The sequence below is a fragment of the Balearica regulorum genome, chromosome 21 (assembly GCF_011004875.1).
Source record: "Balearica regulorum gibbericeps isolate bBalReg1 chromosome 21, bBalReg1.pri, whole genome shotgun sequence".
In the NCBI taxonomy this organism is placed as follows: Eukaryota; Metazoa; Chordata; class Aves; order Gruiformes; family Gruidae; genus Balearica; species Balearica regulorum.
In genome coordinates this window covers 4,742,059-4,768,537 of record NC_046204.1, presented here as the reverse complement: position 1 = coordinate 4,768,537, position 26,479 = coordinate 4,742,059, and the positions used below count along the sequence as shown (strand labels likewise).

The window sequence follows — 26,479 nt, the reverse complement described above, 5'->3', positions numbered from 1 at the left end:
TCTAGCATTTTATAAACCTGATTTACATTGCTGTGATTTCCTATTGTGCAGTTTCAGTCACTTTTCATTTCACATCATTTCAGAGACCACATGTGATACATCAATACTGCTTACTGTTTTAAGGCTTTACTGTGTCAGTGTTGTTATCAAACACCACAGCCAATAACTTCAAAATCTTGAAATTTGTGTACTGTCTATACCAGGTCAGAATGAAAAATGTCAAAATGTCACCCTTAGTGATCAAATTTCTCCCCTTGTCTGCTTGATTCACTCTTTTCCCCTGGGTTTCCATATAGCTCATTAAACAAAACAAACCAAAACCAGGCCTTTATAGAAAGAAAAAGTTTGACATGATTAACTAGCTTTGCTGGTAATGTGTGCAACCCACCCAGGTGTCTAGACAGTTTGAAAAATACAGATCATATTTAGGAGTAACAGCTGTTACTCCTCAAGTCTCTGGTGGACCTCAAATTAAGTAGGAACAGACCCTATCAATATTAGGTGGTCCTCTTCCAAAGGAAACATCCAGCGTGTTGCAGGAAATTAAGTTACTGATTCAGTAGGTGGCACTTGACCTTTCAGATCAACATACCGCTTGCACAGCCTGCAAGAAAGTTCTGCGCTCCCAAGTGTACCTGCTTTGGGAAAAGTTAGAGAATAAAGAGTTCAGAGCCTCAGTTGTGGGAAACCTTCAGTATTTTTGTCATAAAAGGAAAAGAAAAAAAATCAACACCTGTGTCCTGGCCAGATGCCAGTTTAGGCAGGTGTTTCTTGCCTGCCCATGCACCCTTTATAATTATAAGCTGGAGAGCACATTTGCTTATACAGGTTTTAGCCAGTAAAATTTTGCTAGGCCCTCCTAAGTAATAGTTAATGGCTTAACACGAGGTTATGAGAGGGAACAATGACAGACTCTGGTAGGAATAGGCATTTATGGAACTCCTCAAGACAAACAAGGTGCTATCTAGAAGGTTATCCAGAAGTAGCATCTATTTCTTGGCCCGTGTCCCCCGCAGTACCATTGCACAGCAAAGCTTCCCTGGCCCATAAGCTATTGACTGCAGAATGGACACACATTAGAGGAAAATGCAATGCTAAGTACTTAAAAAGTGTGGACCCAAACCCCCTGATTATTAAAAGTTGCAAGTCTGAGCAGAGTGCAAAACTGCAGGTTAGCCCCATTTAATAAGGACTCTGCCTTAAGATGTTGCATTTGTATAGATATGGTTTTGTAGGAGTGAGCAGTGCAGAAGCACAGAAAGCCAAGGATGTATGCTTCTAAACCCATAGGCATATCAGACTGCTCCCAGCTGAGAGATTTTACACAAATAGCGTAACTGGCTGGGATGCTGCTGGACCTGAGCAAACACAAAGGAAATCTTGAGGTATCCCTGTTCAGCAGGTATATCTTTTGATTGAGTCTAATTTGTCACAGTTCTGAAAAAAACACAAAGATCTTTGCCCTGCTTCGTTGTATTTGAGAATTTATTGCCCATCTTACTTACGGGGGGGAAGAAGATTTACAACTCAGCTAAGTTACAGCTAGTCAAAGAGGCTGCCCAAGGCATGAACTGTGGGTGTTCAGTGTAAGGTTGTTTAGCAAGGCCTAAATTCAGGCCATAAGTGCTTTTATAAGAGACTGTAAATCACCTTAACTTTTATACACTGTGGCAACATGTGAGCAGAGGAATGTGGCTGGTCTGTGCTAGTCCCAGAAAAGGTCCCAGATGAGGCCAGCAGATTGGGCAGCAGACGTGCAATACCGAGCCTTTGAGTAAAACACTCAGACTTGTATCTCCCCTGTGCTACGTGCGTATGTGACTAGGGCAAAGGGGCGGGAAACCAGCACAGAGGTGCCACAGGAACGGAATGCACAAGGGTAGCTTGAACACCCAATGGGAAGAGCATTGCTAAGCAGTAAGCAAATTGTAAAACACAAGTCAGACAAAACATCTGGCAGCTGCTTCAAATAGTTTTCTGTCTGAAGGGCAGACAAGCCTGCAATAGTTTCAAATCAAAACATGTGCAAGGACAGGATCAGTGCTCCGATGTGTTTTGTGCAAGCATTGAATGAGGTTTGTTCCCTTCAGCACTGTTTTACATGCCAAGAAAGGTTGTGATTTGGGTTAGGTTTTTAATTTTAATAAGCTTTACTAAATAAATCACTATGTTTTTCCTCCTCCAGTCAAATGCAACTTAGTCTTTGGCATAAGATCAACAGCATTAGCTCTGCATAGAAAGCATATGGGAGAAGAGAGGGAGCGTGCTAGGAAATATTTTTCATAATTGTCTTACCTTATGCAGGAGAGAAGGTGTGACTGCCAAAATAAGTTCTTAAATGTATCATGCATATCCTTCTAAGTTTGCACATCTCAGGCACAGGGAAAATTCCCTTGTGCTGGTACTGACGAAGGACTTGACAGGTACAGAGCAATGTCTAGGCTCCAAAAGGGAAGTTGTTTGAGCTTAGAGAAATCAATTCTCAGTTCTGCAGATAAAGGAGAGAATTAGCAACTGTCCTCCCCACTCCCAAGTCTCCTTGTCTTGACTTTGTCATAGCTTTGCCCAAGATCCACAGTAGGGATGATTGCTGGCACAGATATGCTGCACAGGAACGTAACCTGCACCCAAGACAGGCTTGCCTTTGGAAAGCAATTGTGACAAGACTGCTAAATCAGTATGACGTACTTCCTTATCAGCTACTAAACTCCTCTACTGAACACTTCCCCTCTTGCACACTTTTCTAGGCTCAAATTACTTCCACCAAAACCTCAACTTCCAGGAAGAAACAAAAGCTAGCCTACTGCTTGTCTAGAACACCAGGATACCCAGATTCTCTGCAGAATTGCTACAGCACTTCTGTATCACCAGCAAGGCAACAGCTGGCAAACTATCAAGGCCAGAAGCCTCTTATAAAATGTAGGAACAGCTCCATGCATGAACATGATTAGTCAGCAACAGCAGGATGAGATGCTGGCTGGGGTACTGAGGTTGGTTTTCAAGGAGACCCCGATACAAGTAGAACTTGCAGTTTTTAATGCTACTCAAAAAAGAGGAGGTCTGCCTGCCACATGCCAGTGCTTGAACACTGGCAATAGCAGGGGAAGCAGAAAGCCACTGATTCATTAGGACTCACTAATCTGTGATATCATTTGTTGATTCCACCAAGTCCAATCCCCATCTCATGACTTCCTCCACTGTTGCCATGGCACTGTACATAAACACTGCAGACTCCCAGCCCTGAGCAGGTCATTTGTTTCAAATATTCCATGCAGCTGGAACGCAAGCCTGTTTGGGTGTCTGGAGCTGAGCATGAACTAATTTCTCAGTCTTCTGCACCCGCCCCACCTTACGCACCCTCCCTAGCCTGCTGCTCTCCCAGAACCCCTCCAGCCACACTTCCAGCAAAGCAGAGACAGCCTTCCACTGAAAGGTAAGGGGAAGCTGGCCTTGTTCACATACAGGCAGAAAATAAGTATTTCACTGAAGTCCTTCACTACCTACAGCAAAACAAAAGTGATTATTATTGAATATACTGGATATTTAGGCTTATGATGTACAAACAGTTGTCTCCTAACACGTGGGAAAAACAAACATGCTTAAGACATCCAAATTAAAAAAAAAAATCTTGCCCTGACTGGAGACAAAGACAAGAAAACATTTTTTTAGGCTCCACTCATCCAGTACCCCATAAGGCAGTTTGTAAGCATATCTCTGAGCTTTAGTTGAGCCTTACATGTTGTAATGTGTTTGTGTGAACTGATTAAATTATTTGGTTTTCACATACAAGTTGGTAACTGCAGGGAAGACAAAAAAGTGTGCGGACACAAGGGGGAATTAAAGTCTTTGCCATTGACAAAAGTACCAAGTCATCTCACTTCCAGTCAGTTTGGAGAGGCTTAACCTAACTGCTGACACAATTCCAGAGGGTCTCTGTGTTGCACTGGTTGGAGTTGGAGGAGACTGAATGCACAACCAGCCAAGCAGTAAAGAGTTTGTACTCCACAAACAATATAACTCCTATCTCCTCACAGCCCAGGAACAAAGCCTCTTGTGCAGATCTCTAAATATATGAAAACACAGCTACTTACAGCAGTGGGTAGGGAGTGAGTGAAAATTAATACCAAGTGACTTGAGCTAAATGAAGTTCATGACCTGAAGAAGTCACCCAGAACACCTTGAAATCAGTCAACTATCTCTCAAGCACACATGATACAGGAATGACTCTCCCACTCAGCTTCACCTGCCACAGTACCTTCTGTACTTAACTGTGCTGTTCTACTGGCTAGGGATCCCTTTAGCTCTCACCATTTTATTTTGCTTTTCCATTATCTCCCTTCCTAAGAAAAAGGACAGTCGGGTATCAACATAAAGCAATAGGTTACTGAGTTGTTTTCATACAAGCTTCTTCACTGGAAGAAAAAGATAAGTTGTTTACTGTAATCTACAACACAGAGTTAGGCAAGATAACTAGAGCCCTATTTACTTGAATTTATTTGAAGAAAAAGGAGTATGGTGTAACATGTCAGTTGTAAACCAAGTTAAATTAGGAAACCAAGGCTGCTGTCTCATCACAGATTTTATTCAACTCCATCTGGACTAGCCATTTTTAGGCACTCGTGGCAACTCTAGAAAAATCTCAGGTTCTTGCACCCCACCACCCTGCACCAATAGCTGCAGCTTGCCCTCCACCTGTATACACCTTTTAGATGCTAACTTTAAATTGTTATTTTTCCAAGGAAAGACAAGGCCACACCACCTCTCGCTTTACCTGTTTGGGCTGGCTTCTTAGGAGTAAGCTCACCATTCATGTAGAAACTAGATAAAGAACTCTGCATGATTTGATTGCATGCAAATGAAACCAGCATCAAGTAATATTTAATAAAGTTTATTAGGTTACTGAGTATTATCTACAGTCATAAAATAGAAAGTCAATTTAAAACTGTACAAAGCAATGTACTGGTGAAGTGAGAAGAGATGGAAACAAGGGAGGACAAGGAACATTACAAGTAGGGAGAACACAGCTGCTTCCCTGGAGTTCTGGAAGACACTGGTTCATGTTGAAGGCAACCAAGTAGGGCTCCATACACACTGAATTTTCTTGTGTCCTACCCTGCAACAGAAACTAGTACAAACCCCTACGTTAAAAAAAACCATATAATATTAGATTAAAAAAGGGGCATATCACACCCCACCCAGTCTTGGCACCAATTCTGTGCTTTAAAAAATATACTATGCAAGTAGTTTATTTTAAAAAAGGTACCCTACAGCAGCTGTTTAAAACATGTTCTTATACATACACCACAAATATATATATTAACATTTTCAACAACTAAACTCATTTGTACCTACACAGAACTGAAGGGATAACTCAAGAGCAAAAACCAACCACACAAACATTTTTCAAGACAAAGAAATGTGCAAATTAACCCCAGAAAGGCAGCATAGTAACCTGTGGAGAGGTCAAGAGAGCAGCTCCTGCTAGTAAAGGAGTGTCATCCTCTTTACTTGGCTACTGAGGTGAGAATCTATTTGGGATGTGCTGATTTTGCCTGAATTGCTTGTCCTGTTTATTGCAGTTCTCTCCTGCCCCCCATCCCCAGCTATGGAGAGGTTCAGTTTCTTCTTGCTGTGCCTGAAGATCACCCCACTGGCCTCTGTTAAAGTCTTATAAGTTACATTCCGCAGCAATCACCTTCTGGATGTCTCATCTGCTGATGGTGCTTCTGCAGCCACACTGCTACCACCTTCTCTGGGACAACTTCCCACCCCCAAGCAAGAAACAGAGAGAACTATTCCTGCTGCATAGTTAAATGGAGATTATGCTGATGGTCTATGACAGAACAAAGCCTGGTTTGGATGACTAAGCAGCTTATCTAGAGAAACACATTAGTATGTTTCTCTCAAGCCTTAACATGCAAGAGGCTATATAGAAACCACACCTACGATGGCAGGACCTATAGCTGTGTAACAAATCTCAGCTCATACAGCCTGTCTCACCGTATTGGAGGGGAAGTTTGTTCCTTCCCTGTCCCCCACATCAGCAAGGAACCCCTGAACTCAGACTAAAACCCACAGTTTTAAATCAAGAAGAGGACAGGTGAAGACATGATATGACTGCTCAATCAACTGAGTCAAACCCACTAAGAAGAGGCAGAACAGGGCATGGAGCAGAACTGAGAAAACAATGGTGATAAACAAGAAAGCAGGATTCACTGTCTATGAAATAACATTAGAACATAGTGAGAAGTCCTGGCAGAGATAGACATCAGCGACATAATCACCTTCTCCGAATTAAGTGTCCTGGTGGAAGGGTTCTTGGTTTTGGTGTTTCAGGGTTTGGGAGTGGGGTAGGGGTTTTTTTGGTTTTTAAAAAAAACTCAGCAATTAATTCTTCTTGGTATTCCAGACTCTTCCCAACTCTGCTGGCCACCCCATGTCTTTCCATTCTCAGGACCTGGTCTTAACATTTCTACTTCTAATGCCTTCCCTTCCCCCAAATTATGTTCTTCCCTTTAGCTAGTACAGAAAAATCATTCATTCCTAGGCTCCACAACCTAAAGGATGCACTACAGCCTTTTCTCAGGAGAAGCAGGGAAGCACAGAGCTTCTGTAAATGTTCCTTTTGGGAGTGTGCTGGGGAAGTGACTTCCAACAAAACAGTCGTGAAACAAGGATTACTTGAGAGCTTGCCAATAAGGGCACACGGAGACTTAAGTGGTGGCAGGAATACTTTGGCCAAGGAGTTCCAACAGTAGCGATGACACGAGGGTGGAGAACCCATTTCCCAGTGGGTCAGCTCCAGATATTTTGCCTTGGTTCCAACTCTCTATCCTTGAACATGAAGGTCATTGGTAGAGCAGGTAACTCTTGAGGGAGGCTGGCAGTGGCAGTGTAGGGATCTCATTCAGTCTCTCCTTGCCCAGAGCAAGCCTCACAGCTCGCCGACACAAGTCCATCAAAGGCAGTGGTTCAGCTGGGAAAAGAGACCCAAGACATTAACATCCCAACTCACAAGTTACACATTCATTTTGCTAATTCCAAAAATCCCACAGAAAAGATTGAACAAGAAAAGTGAATGCCTGGCTTGTTTGCAGGAGCCAAGTCATACAGCATTCGCCTATCAGCAACTTCATCAAATACACAGGTAGAGCATGATTTTTCTGTAGAGGTTATTTAAGCCATACATATGTGTGAACAAAAAAAAATCCTAGAATCCCCTAATAGAAGTTCCTGCTGTGCAACACCACTCATTCAAGCCAGAACACATCTTTTAGCCTGTGCCTCTTACTGCGGTATCCAAAAAACCTTTGTAAGAGATTCACTGAAATTAAAGACTGCAGCAAACAGTTTGCTAGCATCATGTGGTATGGGTGCTCAGAAAGAACCATGATTTGTTTCTTAGAGTAGGATAAGAGCTGTCAATCCCTTCATTTGTACTACATACTTCCCGTGAAAAACAAAGCCATCCATCAAAGCTTCATGTCACTACTTGTGATATTTTCCATTAGAGGATTCCCTCCTGTATCATAAACCTGGGAAAAATACAGGCCTTTGGCTATTGATTTTTTGCATCCTGTACTTATAAACACTGAACAAGGTAATACTAGTGTTTCAGGAATGGCATACTGGGCCCTTTGATGCTGAGAGTCATTCACAACATACAGGGGACTAAGGCCAAAGCCAGAGTTAACATATCTGTATCTTCCTCCTGTGCAGCTGTGATTAGTTTCTCACAGCTGCTGTTGCTAAGGCTGTCAAAGCTCACCTTTACACAGTTTGCTTCTCAAGCCTAAGAGGTTTCTCCTCCCTCAAGAGAGGGCTAACACAAAGACATCCCAAATTAAGCAGACAACTGGACATGCTTCTAATAGCCTGAGGGCTCAGCATGCACCATTCAAAAGCTTCCTTTACAGACATCTTGGGCTGAACAGGCACCTAAAAACATCCACGGGAATGGAAGAGTTTGGCTGATAATCTGCAGTTTTCAGGAACCTTGACAGATGCCGACAGCTCTAGCTTCCACTACTACAAGCCAAATTAATCTGACTGTTCATACAGCTGTTTTAACCAGCTGAGAGACAGGAAAAGCTTAGTTTTTCTGAGCATGGGCATGTTACTGCATTTTTACCAGAATTCATTCTGTGAATAAAGTAGATACAAGTCCCTTCCTTCCAAGTTCAAAGATAACAGCTAACACTGAAAAGCTCAAAGAGAACATTGTCAGTAGCCTCTCATCAGGCCACTCCTACTTCTACTTTGGAGAAGGTAAACAGTCATCCTGTTCCACGTAGAAAACATTTACAATGAGAAGTGGAGAAAGCTAAGTTTCATCTAATTTTGACAAAAAGTCTGTGAGAAAGGCAGTTTGTTTGTTACCAAGTCTTTCCTTAGGTAAGTCAGGAAACGCATGCTTGAATTGGTCTGTCTCCTCCTCAAGTTAGCAGCTAGAGCTGAACTAATGCCCTATTTCGCCCCTCTCCTTCCCTGCTATGGATCACAAGCTATTACCTGCTCCAGGGGAAGCTGCAGTGGAATGTCTTTTCTAGCAGTCTCCAAAAGTTCTCCCAGTGCTTCAAGTATTAATTATTCCTGAGGAATCGTACCCCTATATGCACATCTCTTTCGCGCTGATGGCTGGGTGAAGAGCAGATCTGTCAGGGCAGCACTATTGCTTCCCAAGCCTCACCATTAGTCATACATGTCCTGTGCCACAAGTGAAAACACTGCACTCAGCCCAAGGTACCGCTGGTCTTGCCTGTTCATGCCCTACTCCAGGATCCAGGCTGCCTCTTCTGCAGGGACAGGTCTTTACAGCTGGACTGCACATCTCAGCTCTGGCTGTCATACTGCTGGAGAAGCCTATTACTGGCAGCACTCCTTTAGCACTTCCCAATATAGCTTATTCTTAAATCACGAGGGTACAAATATGCTGTATTCAAATTCTGTCCCAATTCCTTCTGCTCCGTATGGAGATAGCTGGGACAGAAGTGGATAGAGCAAGACACCTTCTTTCTATCTGTGCCAAAAGAGCGTCCCATCATTCCTGGCCTTATGCCCACAATTCACTCTTATGCTGAGAGCACATTACAACCAAATCCAATACTGGAGGTGGCCGTTTCCTTGCTAAGGGCAGTTCTGTGCCAACAACTACACAGACTTGCTGGCTTTGAGGGGAGCTGCAGATTTTGGCTTTGATCCTTCAGAAAAAACTGGTTACTGGAGCTGCTGCCATGCTGTAGGCTGTTGTGGCAGAAGGAGCTAGGTTTCTTTTGGTGAGAAAGTGCTCTGCCAAGAGCCCTCTGTTTGGTCGAGTTGAACTGTGTTTCTCGAAGCACTTGTGGATTTTGCTCCTATCCCTTTCCTGGTTATTCTGACAGCTCACTTTTTGTGGTTCTCAGTGTCAGTGTTGTTGTACCTCATGTCACCAGTGCCAGGGGTTTGCCATTGCTGGTCCAGCATTAGAACACGTTCTAAGCACAAATAAAAGAGCCCAGTATGCTACAGCCTTTGGGCAAACGCTGTTCTGGAATGCAGGGGAAACACTACTCTTTTCATATCAATACTGCCAAATTTATTTCACTAACAACATAAATCCAGATTTTAATCCACTTCCTTCACCTCTCTCCTCCACCCTACCCAGAGGACTGAGTCACAGTCTGGCCAAGGGGGAACTTCTGACTATGAGAGATAACAGACTTTAGCACATTTGAAGAGCCAAATTTATTACTAAGCTTAGCTAGAGATCAATGTCCCTATTAGTAAAAGGCCTGGCATGCAAGTTGGGCTGGCTACAATATCCAGCCCCACGCTAGAAATGAGCGCACCCTGCCCTGAAAGAAGCAGAGAAGGGAGCTACTTTATGAAAAATGAGACATTCCCATTTCCTTATATAGGGACAGATCTTCCCATTCTCGCCTGCAAGGGATTTTAAGAGTCCCTTCATTAGGCATTCAAGGAAGGCAATCGTTCCCTGTAAAGGGACACCCAGATTACATTGCCAGTAGTGCAACTGTTAGAACGACGTTCCTGCTGATGTTTTCGTAGCAATATATAAAGGTTTATCATCCCTAGGTGGAGAACTGGCATCACCTTCTCCCACCACACTACTTCCCCAAACCCTGCTTGCTCCCTGCAGTGCCTTGGTAACAGTACTTGTGTACAGCCAAACTTTTTGAATTAGCCATTAAGGATTCAGAGCTGTATCAGCAATCCTACTGCTGACATGAAATCCTCACCTCTGACAAAATTAAAACCCTCCCCAGGATGATCTGGTAAGCCAGCAGTTAAGTAGCACACAGATCTGTGCTGCTAGAACAAACACAGGGAGTTATACTCACGGTCAAGTCCGTTCAAGTAGCGCATCCGTATTTCACAGTGTCCCCACACTGCGCTTACCACTGGATATAGCTTTTTCCCTTTGAGTCCCCGAAATGCAACACCCATGTATTGCCCATCTACAATGAAGCTCAGTGTCCCATCATCCATGTCCAGAACCACCAGGAAGGAGTCCGGCACAATGAAAGTTTCATCCGGTTCCAAGAAGGCAGGATAGGTTTTACTTGGCTGGTTCTTGCCATCATGGTACAGTCTGTTGCGCCCAAGGTCCCATCCCCAAGATTCATGGTTGTTTCCTACAAGCGTTGTGTACCCTACTGAATGCAAAGGGGCATCTGCTGTTGCCACCCCTACCACAGCATGCGTGCCTCGCTGCCTCATTGCCCACGTGATCTGCCACACATGCAGTCCTCGTGTATATCCCACTTTGCCTCTGATGGCATCTGTACTCTGAGCCACCGGATGCCGGTGAAATATGAGTTTGTCATCCTCTTTCACAAACACATTCAGCGAGCGATCATCATTATTCCATGAATGCAATAACTGGACTTCATATGATACTGGAGGCATGTCCAGTAGCAAGTCCAGACGTGTGGGTTTGCTGTAGTCGAGTCCTTGGAGTTCCTGTTTCAATGGCCTGTATACAGGGTCCCTCATATCCACAGTCTTTATCCCACCTGTGACCTTCTGACCCATTGTGTGTGTTCTGATTTTGCCTATTTATAGGCTCCCAAGGCAAGCTCATCGATTTACCCGGCCGCTTCTGCTGTCATTCAGCCCTACAGAAAAGGTTGCTTGGAGGCCTTGTCAAGATGTGCACCAGTCAGTATTGCCTAATGGATGGAAAGAAAAACAGGAGACAAGTTAAACGTTAGCACATACAGCCTTGTATGCAACATTTACAGAGCACAGTTTTAATCTGTTTATCCTGACAACTTGTCCTTCCTTTCCATCAGCAAGGAAGGGTAATGCATGCTAATTATGCAGTATACCCTGTGTAGCAGAAAGGGCATATAGATCAGATAGGCACCAAGTTTCCAATGCCCCCTTCAGAAAGGCACTTGAATTTCTGCTTCTTTGTCTAAGGAAGGTATAGATTCAGCCACCAGAGCTCATCTTCTCTTTACAGTGAATGCACTGCTCCTTATTACTGCATCACTAAACCTTAAGAGAGTACATCTGTATTTAGGCTGCCTCCAGCAAACCTTGCTTTTACATCATCACCTATAAGCTGTCCAGACTGGAAAATCTGAGAAAAGAGTTTATTCAATGCAGAAGACTCTGAACCCAGTACACAGTAGTGCTCAAAACTTAAATTTTTCCTGATTGTCTTCAGTTGGTAGGAAGACTGAAAGCAGTGTCTCGTATAAGCCTGGTCTCCCAGCCATAGTCCATACCACAAGGTCAGGCTGAGCAAGACGCACCAGCTTCAGTCAGTTTCTGATAGACCTGAGTTTACAACTGCATTGCCTTCGGACCCTGCAGCAACATGCTACAGCTGACTAGTAGTGAGAGATTGGTTTATATAGGTAACTGCACTGAAGAGCTTTAGTCAGAGCTGTCCCTAGCAGGGAAGAGTGACATTACTGAATAAACTTCTCCCTCTGCTGCTCTAGAGAGGTTGGAGCTAGCCTTCAGAATGCAAAACATTCATAAGTATAGCTTCCACTATAGGGAAAGGAAAGCAGGCTGCATTTCAGGAGGGATATATTTGTGTTCTAGTTCAAGAAAAGGATCACAGACTGGCAAGTAGAACAAGCACTAGAAACAGGCCTAGTACCTGCAATGTTTTTCCAGGGTCCAAAACAGCTTATTAGTGTAACGCACTAGATTAGTACTTTGTGTTCTCCTAGCTGGTATTCCAGTGCTTCCTTCCCAGATCTGACAGACATTAGATGAAGACAACTAAATTCCAGCCTTCCTTTTTTGGCTAACAGTTGTAAATGAAAGCTCTTGGGGAACCTCTAGGGCATAAGCATCCCCTAGAGTAAAGGCTACATGCTGCAAAGACATACACAAGTATTGCCTGTTGTTGTTATCCAGCCATAAATAATTTTCTTCCCTTGGCACAAAAAGTTCCAAAACAGAAATAAAGCATTGATAACAAACCATCTCCCCATAGCAGTGATCGAACATGGTAGGAGCCAGGCAATAAAAATGAAAGCTTCTCCATCTGGAGAGTTACAAACCTTCCACAGATCAACTGGCAAAGCAGCTAGCAGCCATTGATACAGGTTTAAGGAGATAATTCTCTTCAACCCCACTAAAGCTTTGCAAAGTACCTTGGAGGCCTGACTGCAAGTCCAAATTAGCAGACAAGACCTGCTGGGTCCAGCCTCAGGGGACACCCGTTCCAGCAGCTATTGGTACTGTTGGCCCCACTGAATTACTATAGTCAAGAGAGCAGATAAACCTGCTGTATTATTGGTCTCAAATGAGCAGCTTCGGTTGGGGCAGTTTCTTCTCTCCAAGAGGAAAAAAATCTGCAGCTTCAGGCGCAGAGTCCAGGAGGAGGAGCAAGATTCTTCTCACAGTTTAGCAGTTTTCCTTCCAAATTTCAGAGAAACCTCTAAAAAGTTTAAGCCAGCTTGGCTAGAGATACTAGCTCACTTTGCGTACCTCTCCTCCAGCACTGCATCCACCGAAGTGTCTCTGCTCTCACTCAGCAACACAAACAACCCTCTGTAAGACAGCTGCCAAACTGGGGGCAGCTATTAGGAAAATTAGAAGTGGGAGGGGAGCGAACTAGCTTTCTAAGAAAAAAAAGTGTTATTTTAACATTTCCTGAAGTGAGGCAATCATGCAGGGCTCCTGCCAGCTACAGTCACAACACTTACTCACAAGTAAGGACCTCATCTGGCATAGAAAATAGAGCATGAATCAGATCTGGTTTAAAAATAAGGTTACTGGACATAAGCAACAAGGCTTCAGCTAGAAGGTGACAGGGAAGGCTCATGTATGCTCTGGGTTAGGGATAAATTCACCAGCTTCCCTGCAGGTTTTTACTACTAGTCCAGGGTATGTCATTGGAACAACGAGCTCAAATCTTGTAGTTCTTACGTAAAAAAGAAACAAGACTACTTTTCTTTTCCTTCCCTCCTTTTTTTTCAAGTATGGCGAGGAAAACGCCTGAGGTTCTTAAAGTCACATCCAATGCACATTACTAGGCAACATTATAGCTATTTCAAACTATTCAGGGACCTCAGATATACAGCACTGACAGACAGGAGATGGTTTGTTAAACAACTGCCATTTAAATAAGGTCCAGTCACATTAACAGCTGGTAAGATAACTTAGATATCCTGCAAGTTAAATAAGTACCATCCACAACATCAAAACAAATCCTGAAGTATGTAAGCCAGCTGGCCAACAGCTGAAAATAACCAACAGCAAAACCAATTGAGGGATGGCACAGTCACCAGATGCCAGGACATCACCCTCCCCAACACATTATTTTGTTGTTCTGCCCCACAGCTCAGTGGCTTGGGCACAAGTGATTGTACGCAGTTATTCAAGGGTGTAACAACAGTTTCTCCCAATCATCCCACTGTCCCATCTTTAGGCCCTCACGCCTGTGTGTACTCAAGTTCTCAGTTTTATATCTCAAAGCTGACACCAGCTCTGTTATGAAGAGATTTGTGAAGTCACTCCAACAGGTGTCTTCCCTAGGAAAGGCACATTAATGCCGACCAGAAGCAATCATTTTTAAAAAGTTTCAGCGTAAGTCATTTGCTGAGGCTGGAATAAAGACCATCAGGCTGCTGAGACAGAACTGAATCATCTGCTGTTCTACAGAGAGTACCAGATGAACTACCTGACATTCCCAAGGCCTATGGCATATGGACAAAGGCTGTCAGCAAGGCACTGGCTAAAGCACACTTGGAACTCTACAGGCAATTCAGCTGTTGGAACTTTGATTAGGATAAAGGAACAAAACATTGGCAGAAGGAAGAGCCAGAGATTTCCTGAGAGCCGTACAGTACATGTGAGAACACTGCATAGGAAGCAAGAACCAAAACAAAACAGACTGCAGGAGCATTGGTGCAGACTGCTTTGAAGCACAAAATGCTCAAGAGAAGTAAGAGAATACAATTCTGTGCTCTTCATTAGCAAAACAATGCCTCGTTCTTTATGACTTTTGCCTTTTGCCAACATAAGCGTCATCATATTTTTCTCAAGGCTGCTGCATCGGAAGGTGAATCACCACAAAGACAACAAGGACTTCTGAGGCACAGGGGATAAGGTATTGTCTCACTGCCCGCTCCAAAGGGAAAGCGGCCTTTCCTGAACACAAGCACCACTCACTTGCATTAGTTATGCCTTTTCCCAGGCAGACTGTTAAAACTAGATGAAGGACAATGGCCAGAATAAAGAAGAGAAAGAGAGAAGACAGAAAAAAAAGAAAAAGACTGGAACAAAGGGCTGAATTAGAATAAGAGCAGGTCAGATACTGAGCACTATCTGCCAAGATTTAAGAGCAACATGGCTCCTTATTAGGGCAAGGCCGTGATTCCTGCTCACGGCTGGCTCCACTGTTCCTGGCACTAGCCTGGTCTAGAACTGCAGAGTGGCACCTTGCCCTACAGTCAGGAAGAACAATTATGCCTTTTTTTTTTTTTTTTAAGTAAAACCTCTTCATGCACAAGACAATACAGGCACTTTCCCTCAGCAGGACAGATACAGAAAAGCTTACTCACTTAATGGATTCATGCCCTGAGCAGCTTGATATGAGACACAGCCAGCCATAAATTAAAAGATATGCTAGGGAATTAGCTACTTCAAAACCTTTGAACTGTTACAGGTTTAAGTACAAATGTAAGCACAGAAAGTGCTTTTATCTATCATATCAACAGTTCAGGCTTGCTGCAGTTCTGCTCTGCTTTATAAACATAAGCTCATCCCCCATGATGCTCCTCTCTGCTCCCATGCTATTTTCAATTTTATGTTAACCTTCTAGGCTTAAAAGCTTTGGAACAAAATTATAAGTGTCTCAAAAATGCTCACTCCTATTTTCAGTGACAATTAGATCTACCCTCAGTTTAGCTGTTCAGAGCAAGTAGGCAATTTGCCATACTAGAAAGATATGCTAAGTTTCAGAACAACTGCTTGCTGCAGATATATCAAGGCAGGAGACAGCAAAGACACTTCACTGGAAGGTGGTGGAAGTCCCTGCTACTGAATGGGGAGAACGCAGTTCTGCAAAGACAAGAATGTATATGGCAGAGCAGAATTGGTGTCCAACTTCTGTTTAGGGATTGAGATGAACCAGGCAAAATAACTGCCTACCACAGACCTCTCTAGCTGAGGCTGTCATCTCGATTTAGCTCACCAAAATGCTCTGTACAACAGAGCAGAGCCACACTCTGTGCCCGTGGCCACATTTACCCCCTTCACCTGGTAGTGAACCTCAGAAAATGCAGCTGAGAACGCAGCCAGGCAGATGTCATGCAGGTAGCAGTCTCAACTATCCACAATAGAATATTTTGTCCCCCAGTATGAATCAAGTAACTAAATCTTCATTTCAATCACTTCCCTAGTGTTCTCCAAAACCTAGCGGAATACCTTGCAAACATGAGGCTAAACAGTGCCCTTCAAACAAATCACACAGCTAGATTTAAAAAAAAGTGTCATCCACATTCAAAACAAGGCTCTTTATCACTCCCAGGCAATTCACCTCATTCCTACCTGTGCTGGCATTCAGAGCCATTCACGCCATCTGAACGCACACTAGAAATGCAATCCAGGCTATCAATAACATGAACTTAAGCCAAAGAATACTCACCCAGGATGCCCTCATTGTTTTATCTGAAGCCAAAAGGCTGTTCCCACACAAGTTTTATCACACAGTGGGAGGTTATTTCAGGTACCTACATCTCAAAGTGACACAGGAATTTTAACAGGCTGCTGTGTGGATTTTCAGCTCCATTTGGAAGAAACTTGCACAGCAGCAAGAACCCTCAAAGTCCCAGTCTAACACCTGCACACAAGGCAAAGCATCAGTACTGGCCATGCAGAAGTCAGTCACTGCTGGTTCCATTAACCACCCCAACTCCTGAGCTGCCAAAGCGCTGCCAGAGGCTTAGTATGGTATTGATGGCTCACAACTGGGAAGTCCAGAGCATAAGAGTTCTAGAAGCATCCTCTTTAAAATAAGAGCAAGCAAAAAACCCCCAACTTACTGGAAGATGCCTGCAGTTGTTTAAACACCTGTGAGGCACTCAGCCACTGAAAATACCTATTTTCATGAGGTTGAATACTGGGAAACCATTCTCTTTCAGTTAAACTTTACCAGAAAGGACTAGAAACACTTCAGAGTTAAAAAGTTTGATAACTTTAGTTGAGAGAACCCATGGCTCCTCATAGGTCCTCCCTTGCTCTGCAGCTCAACACCTATTGATACCTCTCTGGAACCTCAATTACAAGAATACCTGAAGGCTCTGAAATTCTTTGATTCCCAATCCAGTTTTTTCAACTCAGTTTACTGAGATCTCCAGCCTGGAAAATACCTGAAGAGAAGGAAAGAAAATATATATTCTGTACATAGTCATTTGCTTGCTTACAGCTTTGGAAAACTGAACTAAAGGATCCCAGACAGTGCTAATAAGAGACCGAAAAAACACACCACTGTAGTTGTGCTCAAGTTTCTATGATTTTACTAGAAAAAAGTAGACTTGGTGCATTTTCTTGGGCTGATAGACAGAGGAGCTACACTACTCCTCATTTGCTGAACCTGCTGGCAGCAGGTTACCTGGCATCAGCTTTCACATCCTTCAGATATGTGCACAACTAGTATGCTAGAACCGCCCCCCAAAGACCCTTCACGGTGCTAGCCCTTCTTTAACACCATCGTTAGAAGCCGCTTCAACACCAGAGGTTTTCCTCTTCCTCCGTTGGTGGTGTTGAGATCTCTTGATCACGTAGACCTTTTGCAAAATAAGCTAAAAGCCAAGATGGATTAGTAATACTACAAAACATCTTAACTGGTGTGGAGAGAGAGGAACTTGCATACCTCAAATAGCAGTCAAACTTTAGCCCCAGAGAACCTGGACACTGCATTTTCCCTGGCATTAATTTTTAGCATCACAAATATACCACCCTACTTGCACTGTGTATTTCTGCCTACTGCAGAAACTGGTCACAGGAAGGCCATGACATCTCAATCAGTACTGATGCAATCACTTCACCAGCATTCTGGCTTTAGCATCCTTCCTACCCCACTAAATATTGATCAAACCTTGGGAAAAAAGTAAGCTCACCTATGCTGTTGAAGTAGTTTTCCAGTGCTGTGTTAGCAGAGACCAAGCAGCTACAGATGACAGGAACAACTGCACTAACAACATGGTTAGAGCTGGTTTCGGAGTGTTGCAATTATGCTTAGATCAGGGCTAGGCAGGCAACCCTCATTGCATAGCATTGGTTTTGGCAGCACCATCAGCCCCACTGCTATCTTGCTCTACACAGAGAAGGTTGCCACATGGGCAACTTCCTCAGCCCCACCTACTGAAGAGCAGAAGCAGTTTGGCTCAGCAGGTTTAGCTGTTGGCAGGGCTGCGTGGCCTCCACAGAAAGTGAAACTGCAGTCACTCTGAGATCATAAGAGGTTGGGCAAGAAAGAATTAAGAAAGATGGCACGTGTCCCAGCAAGCAGCAAAAAGGAAAATCCTCCAGAGTCAGAGGCCCCTGACAAGTAACTGTGCTCGAGATATGCCAGGGACGGAGTGAACAAGACACTTACTATTTGGCAATGCTTGATTTACCTAGACTACAGAGTTAACAAGCTACCTTGCTAAGCAGCCTCATTCATCTAAGCAGAAACCCAGAGCTCTGCTCTTCTCTACATGAGGCAGCTAACATAAGCTCACCCTAAGACATACCAGAAAAGGCTTCTGTCCAAGGAAGCCAAAAGCATATCATTGTACAATACTGCTAGGACTTGTAACCACTAAGAATCAGCTTGTCTGTATGAACACAGCACTCCAATGTTCCTCTCCTTGGGATGATTCACGGGTTCTGCAGAAATTTTCTAGCTATATTTGCAATGTTGAAAGCCGGTGTGATGAAGGCAGCATGCCCTCTTACACCGTGTATGGAGTGTCTGGTTCTCCAAAGAAAAGCGTGAAGTTACTCAGAGCAGCACATCTGAGTAAACTAAAACCTGAAATAACAACAACCACCCATCCTCAACTAGGCCTCTTAGTAGAAACCAATTTAAGCAAGTTTCCACTGTCCACCTACCCAGCCAGTTCCTGTTAACTGCAGTGCTGCATAATCTAGCAGAAAATACTACTAAGCAACAGAAGAGAGGTTACTTTGCGAAGTATTTGAAATGATGGAAGCAACTCAGACAAAAGGAGATCCACAAGTTCCTGCCAGACATCATCTCTCCTATTAAAGGCTAGTTACAAATGGCAATTTTGGTTGCAGAGAAATTAAGATATTTCTTTAAATGAAAAAAGTGAACTCAGGCTCGTTTTCCTCACAGAGGAAGTTTAACAGATGTTTCAGAAAGGTTGTTAGACGCTTCACAGCTCTGTATAAGGTACTCCTGGATACCTTATGAATGCCAACTGCATGTTCAAGACCAGGCCCCCTAAAATAGCTTCTCAGAGGCAGATTCCAGACATTCACTGGCTGTGGCAATGCCACCTTTGGTGGGCATCAAGTCTTAACAGGGTCAAATATTTTGAGTTAAGTTCTCCTTTTCACTCAAACCCTGTACCTCAAAATTACAGCCTCTCTTCCCTAATAAGCCTTCAGAACCACAGTGGAACATGTGTTCTTCCACAGCCTCTCCTACTTATGACTAACCTGAACTCACAGGCACTGCACTAAGATCAGTGTGCCATGCTGACATAATGGCTCTGTCCACCGGCACAATCCGTGACCTTTCATCCATCCCACATGCCTGAGTATACTTTGCAGCGCATTGCGGAAAGGATTGTTTCATAACAGATGTTGAGACACAGATTTTCCTTCCTTAAAGGACAAATGGCAGTAAAGTATCTCATCAGGACCTCTGATTCCTTGCCTCCCTCAAGAAACAGAGGAAGCCAGCCTGAGTGCTAGTAATCTGCACCCATAAAGAAGCTGGGATCAGCTTTTTAGAAGACTCAGTCACCTCAAGCCATTACGTTCTTGGCATGAGGCACTGTTAGCCCATCTTCCTATAGTCAGTCTACTTAGACCAGTACTCTAAAGCAATTATTTTTTACCTTTTCTAAAACTACTTTGGGGACGCTTTGTCCTCAGTATTCTGAGGACAACAGCATTAGAAAGCTATGTAGGTTAAACAATTACTACAGCTGGCTTCAGGCCTCTGCATTACCAACAGCACAGCTTCTCCTTATCTCCTTGTCTGATATGTCCATTTCCTTTTTATCCTTACTCATGGTCTCTGGCCTTTACAGACCAAAAGCTGTGTTCAAGTCAGGACAATGAGACTCTGGCTAGAAATAGTTCATTTATTGGTAGTGTAACATACAGATGTTAGGAGTTATGCAATTGGCTCTGGTTTCCCAGCACGCTAGCGGTACAGAGAAGTTGACTCCAAACACATATCTGCAACACTGCAGAACACTGCCACGCAGGGATACAAGTGCCTGTACTGCAGAGTAAGCAGCATTATATGGCATAAGAAGGGTTGCTAAGTTGACCATGGGGCCTGAGAGAAGCCGTGATGAAGTATGTACAGTGAATAGAAGCTGGCTGAACAGGCCAGAAAGCCAGCAGCTAAAACTCTTCCCCCTACACAGGGTGGAGCCCCAAGTTCACCATCCCACATTGAACTGACAGCTCTACATCTAAGCACTGAGAAATTTAGCCAGAGTCCCTTCCCATGTCCCACATCTGCAGCACTGACCTTCTTTACACCTCTCCCCTTTGCTGGTCTCTAACTTCCTGCTGGTCCAGAATATTTGTTTGTAGCCAACTGGTTAAGTGCTACTTTCCAGAAGCAACTTTAAACTCTGTATTCTAGCAAGTATTTACAGGCAGCTGTTACAAACCTAGAAGGCCAACGTGATAAACTCAGGTTCCAGGTAGAATTCAGAATCTGAATCATGCTTGCTGCCACAAAACAGGTTGTCACATACTCAGATGACAGCTCAGCTAGCAGCCTAATGGTTTGCCTGTGGCTCTCAAGTTAACAATACATGCGAATGAATTGCATACATCACTTGTTCTTAACGCAGAAGTTGTGGACGGGCTATAGTGGGGACATACTGCCGATCAGATGTGCCAAGTTCAGCTTTGAGCCATAGATCTGCACTCCAGATAGATGCTTTTGGAGGAAATAGCAAAAACAGCTGTGGTTTGGCAGTTAAGTCTGAGCTGACATAGGACCTGTAGATGGTGTTACAGGAGCAGGAAGATCCACGCAGTTCCCTTCTTCCTGTGAGAAAGTACAGGGAGATGTGACAACAGGGGCACAAAGCAATGCAGCCACTGCAGACAGAGAGCCTGAAGAAAAATTAAGTTGTTGCAATTACTATGCCCTTATGTACAGCCTTATTCCCACTCCAAGTGCTTTGCACAGTCATCAGCACAGCCATTCTGGAGTGCAGGCTGTTTACAGCTGATGCACTGGTTTGAGCAGCTTACAGGAGGCTATAGCACCCCAGCTACAAATTGTTCCACCAGCATAGCTAGTTCTCTGCATGCTTCAGCATGCAGATATCCATTTAGAGAACAAAACACCACCAGATCAGGTGTCCAGACCAGGCAAGACATACTTCCTGCACATCAGGTTCTCATCTCACTGGTCACATTTGGCAAAGTCTTTTTTCTTTTTTTTAGCTCCTGGTACCATTTGCAGCTAGATCCATCAGACAAGTAATTCTTTTCCTCATTGCTTGTGTCAAGAATCCATTTTCTGGGGATGGACTTGGCTTGTATTGAAGTTAAGACTGTTGATAGAACTATGGAAGGCTGCTCCCAGGTTGCTTCAGTGCAGTCTTTTACTTAAAGGCACTAGTGTCTCAAAAGAGTTTATTCCAAGGTAAAAAAGGCTAGCATAGAGATACCAACTGCAGAAGTTGCCTGCAAAAGACATAGTCTTTTCACAGTTCTGAGTTCTTTACATGCACTCAAGAGATGTCTCTGATGTGCTTGTGGACTAAGTACTATGGAAAATAAGTCACATAGGTAGCAGAAAGAAAGGTCGCACGCGACCGTTTTTTCACCTTGTCCAGAGGTTCACCTTTCTTACACTTTTGTGCTGATCCAACCACCTTCAATTGATTTTTCCTTATGTTACTGAGACTTTGCATGTAAACAAGCACTGCTTCCAGAAGAAGCCTCAAATTCCTGTAAGGCTGAAATCTGTGCTTGGCACATTGCAAACAAAACCCCCCAGTTTTATAAACAATCTGCACTTGAAAGATTAGTTTGCAGGACTGAACTACCAAGTACACTGTCCAACGATATTTGTCTTACAACTTCCTTGTCCTTTAGCAGCAAGTTCCATGCTGTTTTTCTACTGTCACACATTCTTAAAATTAAAGAAGAGCCCAATTATTAAAAATTCTTCTATAACCAAGGATTATACTGAGACTTCTGTTCAGATGCCCTATAGTACTGCCCTTAAATAAAAACTTACAGGGAACGGGGCTGTCATTTTATCTGTACAAGGAGCTTAGCAACTCCAAGACAACCAAGTGCTAATGCAGCCAGCATGGAAGTGTTTCAAAGGAGCTTATCTTCAGGACCTGGGGGTTAGATAGCTACTCAGGACTATGTCCCAGGGTCTTCCAGGGCTCTATGCAGTTCATCCTCAAAGTCAAGAGAAGAGCAAGCATTTAGACAATCTACCTTTCAACCTATGCCTTAAAAACTAAATTGCAAAGTTATCAACAAAGGATAGCCTGAGTAGTGTCAGGAAAATGAACAGGAACAAAGAACTGAAGAGGTACTTGCCCTGACAAAGTTAAACTGCAACACTGGTCTGCTTTAGCATCCCACTCAAAAGCATTTCGAACCCAGTGACTAGGTTGGTCAGCTAATCAGAAGCTTTTGTTTAAAACTGATCTGGAAGTGGGAAGAAGCAGGGGAAGCAGGACAGTCCACCCTTCCACTGTAGTTATTGGCCAGACCAGAGGATTATCATCAGGCCAGGCCTCGTTCCAGTGCCATGAGAACCACCATCCAACAGTCTATTAGTTACTGGTTTCTCTTCCTCCAGCCCTCCTCATCCCACTCCCTCACACTGCTGTACTAATGCAAGCATCAGTGGAACCACGCTGAAGATTGCATTGGGGAACCAGTCCAGGATGATATTGCTCCCCAAGATGTTTCACTGCCCTGCGCTACAGACATTTGCCCCAGCTCACAAGAGGAGCAGAAGCAAGCAGCAATTATTTTAACAGGCACTGCCCTCCAGAAGCCATTCAATAGGTGAAGTAGTAAATTGTTCAGTGTTGGTGTTTGAAAAATAAAGTCAGCACCTGGCCAAGTTGCCATGCCTGCCTAATGCTTCTCCCTCCTTCCCTCCAGCACTGGAGCCATAACATCCCAAGATAGGCTGCATTTAGAAAGGCATTTCCTCCACAATTAAGCCACCATAAATTTTAAATGGTAGATGTTTATGTTCAGAGCTATTTGCATTGAGAAACCCACATAATCTATAATAAGTCATCCTCTTGCACAAGAACTCGCTGCTTTTAGTTTTTTCCCTACTTAGTAATTTGCAGCCTACACAGCCCACTGTCCATCCCTCATTGAAGTATCTCGATTCATTAGTTTTGTCTGATAATCAGTAGATGGAGAGGGGAGCAATGGGTGGAAAGAATAAAGCTTGATGTTGTACCTCTTTTCAGAGTCTCTATTTCTGTATCAAAAGCACTTTTTTTTTTTTGCTATGACTGCAAGATTGGCCAACAAAACAAGCCATCAGGACAGAGGCATTGGTAACAAAGTGCTGCTTTCCCCTCGAAACAGTTAATGAATCACCATGGTTTAATGCTAGCAGCAGCTGCATTAAAAGATACCTATATTAAAGTTCCCAACAGTCACCTACCAAAACTCCCCTCCTGTCTCCTTCCTAGGTGACAACAGGGCAGAGCAAAGACATTTGTACAGCTGAACTTTTGCTATCCTCCCCCAGGTCATGGGATGTCAGCCTCCTATTTTAGCTATCCTTTGCCTAGAAGTAAATTTTTAGAAAGCCTCTGGTACGCTATGTTCGAGGGAACAGGGGAAGCAACATGGTTGGGCTTGTCATAGGCCTAAGAGTCAAACTATGATATCCCAGTTGCTGGAAGTGCTAGTTTAGGAGTCCAGTTTTTTTCCAGGATAGCTGCTGTGCTGCATTCAGTGGGCAGAATAAGGCAATGCACAACACCTCCATAAACATGGAGAGCCCATCAAGAGTTGAATGAAGTCACCTAGTACACACCAGGTACTAATACCTGCATGAGAACAGGAACTGAGCCCTTACTGTATTAAAGTCATAGATTTGTGTATTATAGACCTGAAAAGCAGCATTTTCTCAAATAGATAGCTTGAAAATATAAGGTACACAGCAGATTGTGAGGATTTCAATCCTTGCTCCTAAAAGCAATACAGTTCCTCTGTTAGGAAACATGTAGAACCCAGCAGGATTCCTTCTCTCAGGAAAACCATTTGCAGTTTGAGCTATTTTAATATTAAGGTTGCCCAGCTACTGCCTCCTCCTTCCTCTTTTCATTTAAAGATGTCACAAGCACTGCTAACAGTAAAGCAAAAATCCCCACAACAGAGCAGCTGCCAAGCACCAGATTACTCAGCCCGTTGCCCTCAAATAGGTTTATTGTGTCTGAAGCTTCAGTACATGTATCTGCATCAAATACATCTATGCCAGAGGGGAAGTTGTGCAAGTGTCTAGTACCGCTCATCAGCACTACGGAAAAAGCATAGTTGAAATCTGGGCCACATACTAGAAACAAATAATTCTTGGTCCATTACAACAGTGTCTCTGCTCCCTCCAAGCAGAGCATTAGATTTTTACAGAATTCTTACAGAGAATACTATTCTCTGCAAAAGAGGGCAGAGCAGCACCTTCAGTCACAGCAAAGTGAGGGCCTTGTGGTACAGAACTGAAGTTCTGTTCCATCCCTGCTTCAGTGCCACTCAGCTTGGGAAGCTTTAGTACATCACAGCCTTGGATTTGCATTTCCCCCATTTAGATGGGCAGCAATACCACTATCAACCTACCATGCAGGGTAGGAGAAAACACTTTTTGTATGAGTAGAAGGTCAATGAAAGTGTTGCACACTTATTGCATCACAAGAGAACTGGGGCAAAAGGTGAAGGTGAACAACAGGACCACAGAAGATGCCTCACAAACTGCCTGCTACTGAGGGGGAAACTCCAAGGCCCAGCACACTTGATATGGACAATATTTGGTTCCTCCTCACAAAAAGCTGCTTCGTCCCTGACATTTAAGGAAGCAAAAGTTAGCTTTCCTTTCTCCTCCAGTTTTACATTTGCATCCTCAGCAACTGACTTGGCATCCTGTTCCTCACATTCAACAATCATGCTCCACTTCCAAGTTCATCCCTTTCATCCTCCCTTTTACAGGCTGCATTAAGTCACCATGTTAACCTCTACTGTCACAGCAATCCCACCACAGTCAGGAGGATGGATGTACAAAGACTCCCATCCAACTATGCATGCTTGCTGCTGTTTTTCAGGGAGGAAATAAGCAAGTCCCTCAGTCAGGAGTTAGTCAGCTTCCCAAATGAGTCTTTTCCACCTGATCAAATCATGAGACATAAGAAAATTCACTCTATAACCCTGGAGCTTAATCAGTTAAGGACCTTTGCAAAGCTACTGTGTCTTTCTACATGACAGTGCTCTAGCATAACCCAATCTATGCAGAGCTTTAAGTAGAAAAGAGCAGAGAAGGATGCAGTATAACAAGCACTTCTCCCGAAGCTGTTCCCTTCCACCAGCTCAAAAACTGCTGCTAGCAGTACCTGGTCACCAGCAGCCTGCCTCAGCCTGTACACTAGGTTTCCCTCTACCCTTTCACCACCAGGTCAAGAGATGAAGTTAATTGTGCTCCTTTGACCTATCATGATAGTCATGTCCCTCTCTAAAGAGGGGCTGACATCAGTCAAACTAAATGCCAAGCCTAGAAGCACTGCAGTTCAGTAACTGTTTTATATCTTGTCTTATTGAACATCATGTAACAAGTAGGCATGCTCTCTGCCTTCCAGACTGTGACCTTGGGCCAGGTTACTTGGGAAGAAAAACATCTTCCAAAGCTACATGTGACTGATCTTAGTTATACCTTACAAGTCAGATGTGTCATCCTGTGGATTTAAGGGATATGAACTGTTTCCTACAATACTGAGCAGAAAAATAGTTTGCCTTGTTAATAATTTCTCCCACATTCCAAACACCTTTTAAGGACACATTTCAGGATGCTGCTCCTTCCTATAAATCCAGAAAGCAGAGGGAAGCTGCAAGGTCAGCATACTGTCTTTCTTAAAACTTAGTCCTTCACCACTCCCTGAGAAAGGATTCCTCAGTTTTGTGTCTCCTACCACATTCTTCCAACATCCCAGAAAGGACAAACTAGCAAGAACTAACACCATTCTCCAGTCCACAGCACTGCAATGAGTTTTCAAAGGATTTGGAGACATAGCATTGTACCAAGTACTGCCAATTGCTATGACAAAATAAACCCCATATGACTGTAAAAAACCTCCTGACATATGGATGGATGGGCTTCGAGGAAGAAGATAAAGCAAGCTTATGTAGCTGTTTTGAGAGCCTAGAAACACTGGTGTCCTTCCAAGGACAGCGTGCTCTAAAGGGAACAATTGTCAAAGCAAAAGAACTTGCCACTACTGAGAATTCAGCAATACTGCAGGTTAGGGGGTAGTTGTGAAGTTAAATCAGAGCCAAATTTTGGTTGTAGCTCACCTGTGACATTGAGACACAACTAGAACAAAGTTTTAATTAAAACATTTGTATTAAAAAAGTAAAGAAGTTTTAGTGGTGATGCTGAGACATTTTTCAAGTCATTCATCTTCTCTGTATTTCAGGGAGACTTGTAGAAAATTAGTTAGGAGAGTTTCTTAGACAAGCTGAGAAACAACCACTCAAACACCCAATTCTAGCCTGGCTATGCAGAAGATAAGTCTTGTTGTCTATCAAC

General features: G+C 43.6%; 1 protein-coding gene across 2 annotated transcripts in view; it reads right to left on the bottom strand.

Annotated features, from left to right (window-relative positions):
* Positions 1–4,872: 4,872 nt before the first annotated feature.
* Positions 4,873–26,479, bottom strand: part of SPSB1 (splA/ryanodine receptor domain and SOCS box containing 1) — a 36,764-nt gene continuing 15,157 nt past the window's right edge. Inside the window, exons 1-3 of one of the 2 annotated variants that reach the window (XM_075773609.1) lie at positions 12,621–13,150; positions 10,341–11,171; positions 4,873–6,976 (exon numbers count right to left, since the gene is read on the bottom strand). In XM_075773609.1, the coding sequence (XP_075629724.1) occupies positions 6,849–6,976; positions 10,341–11,034 (822 nt within the window). In that variant the 5' untranslated portion in view covers positions 11,035–11,171; positions 12,621–13,150 and the 3' untranslated portion in view covers positions 4,873–6,848. Of the gene's footprint in view, positions 6,977–10,340; positions 11,172–12,620; positions 13,151–26,479 lie in introns of those variants that run through there. The other variant, XM_075773606.1, reaches the window with a different exon arrangement.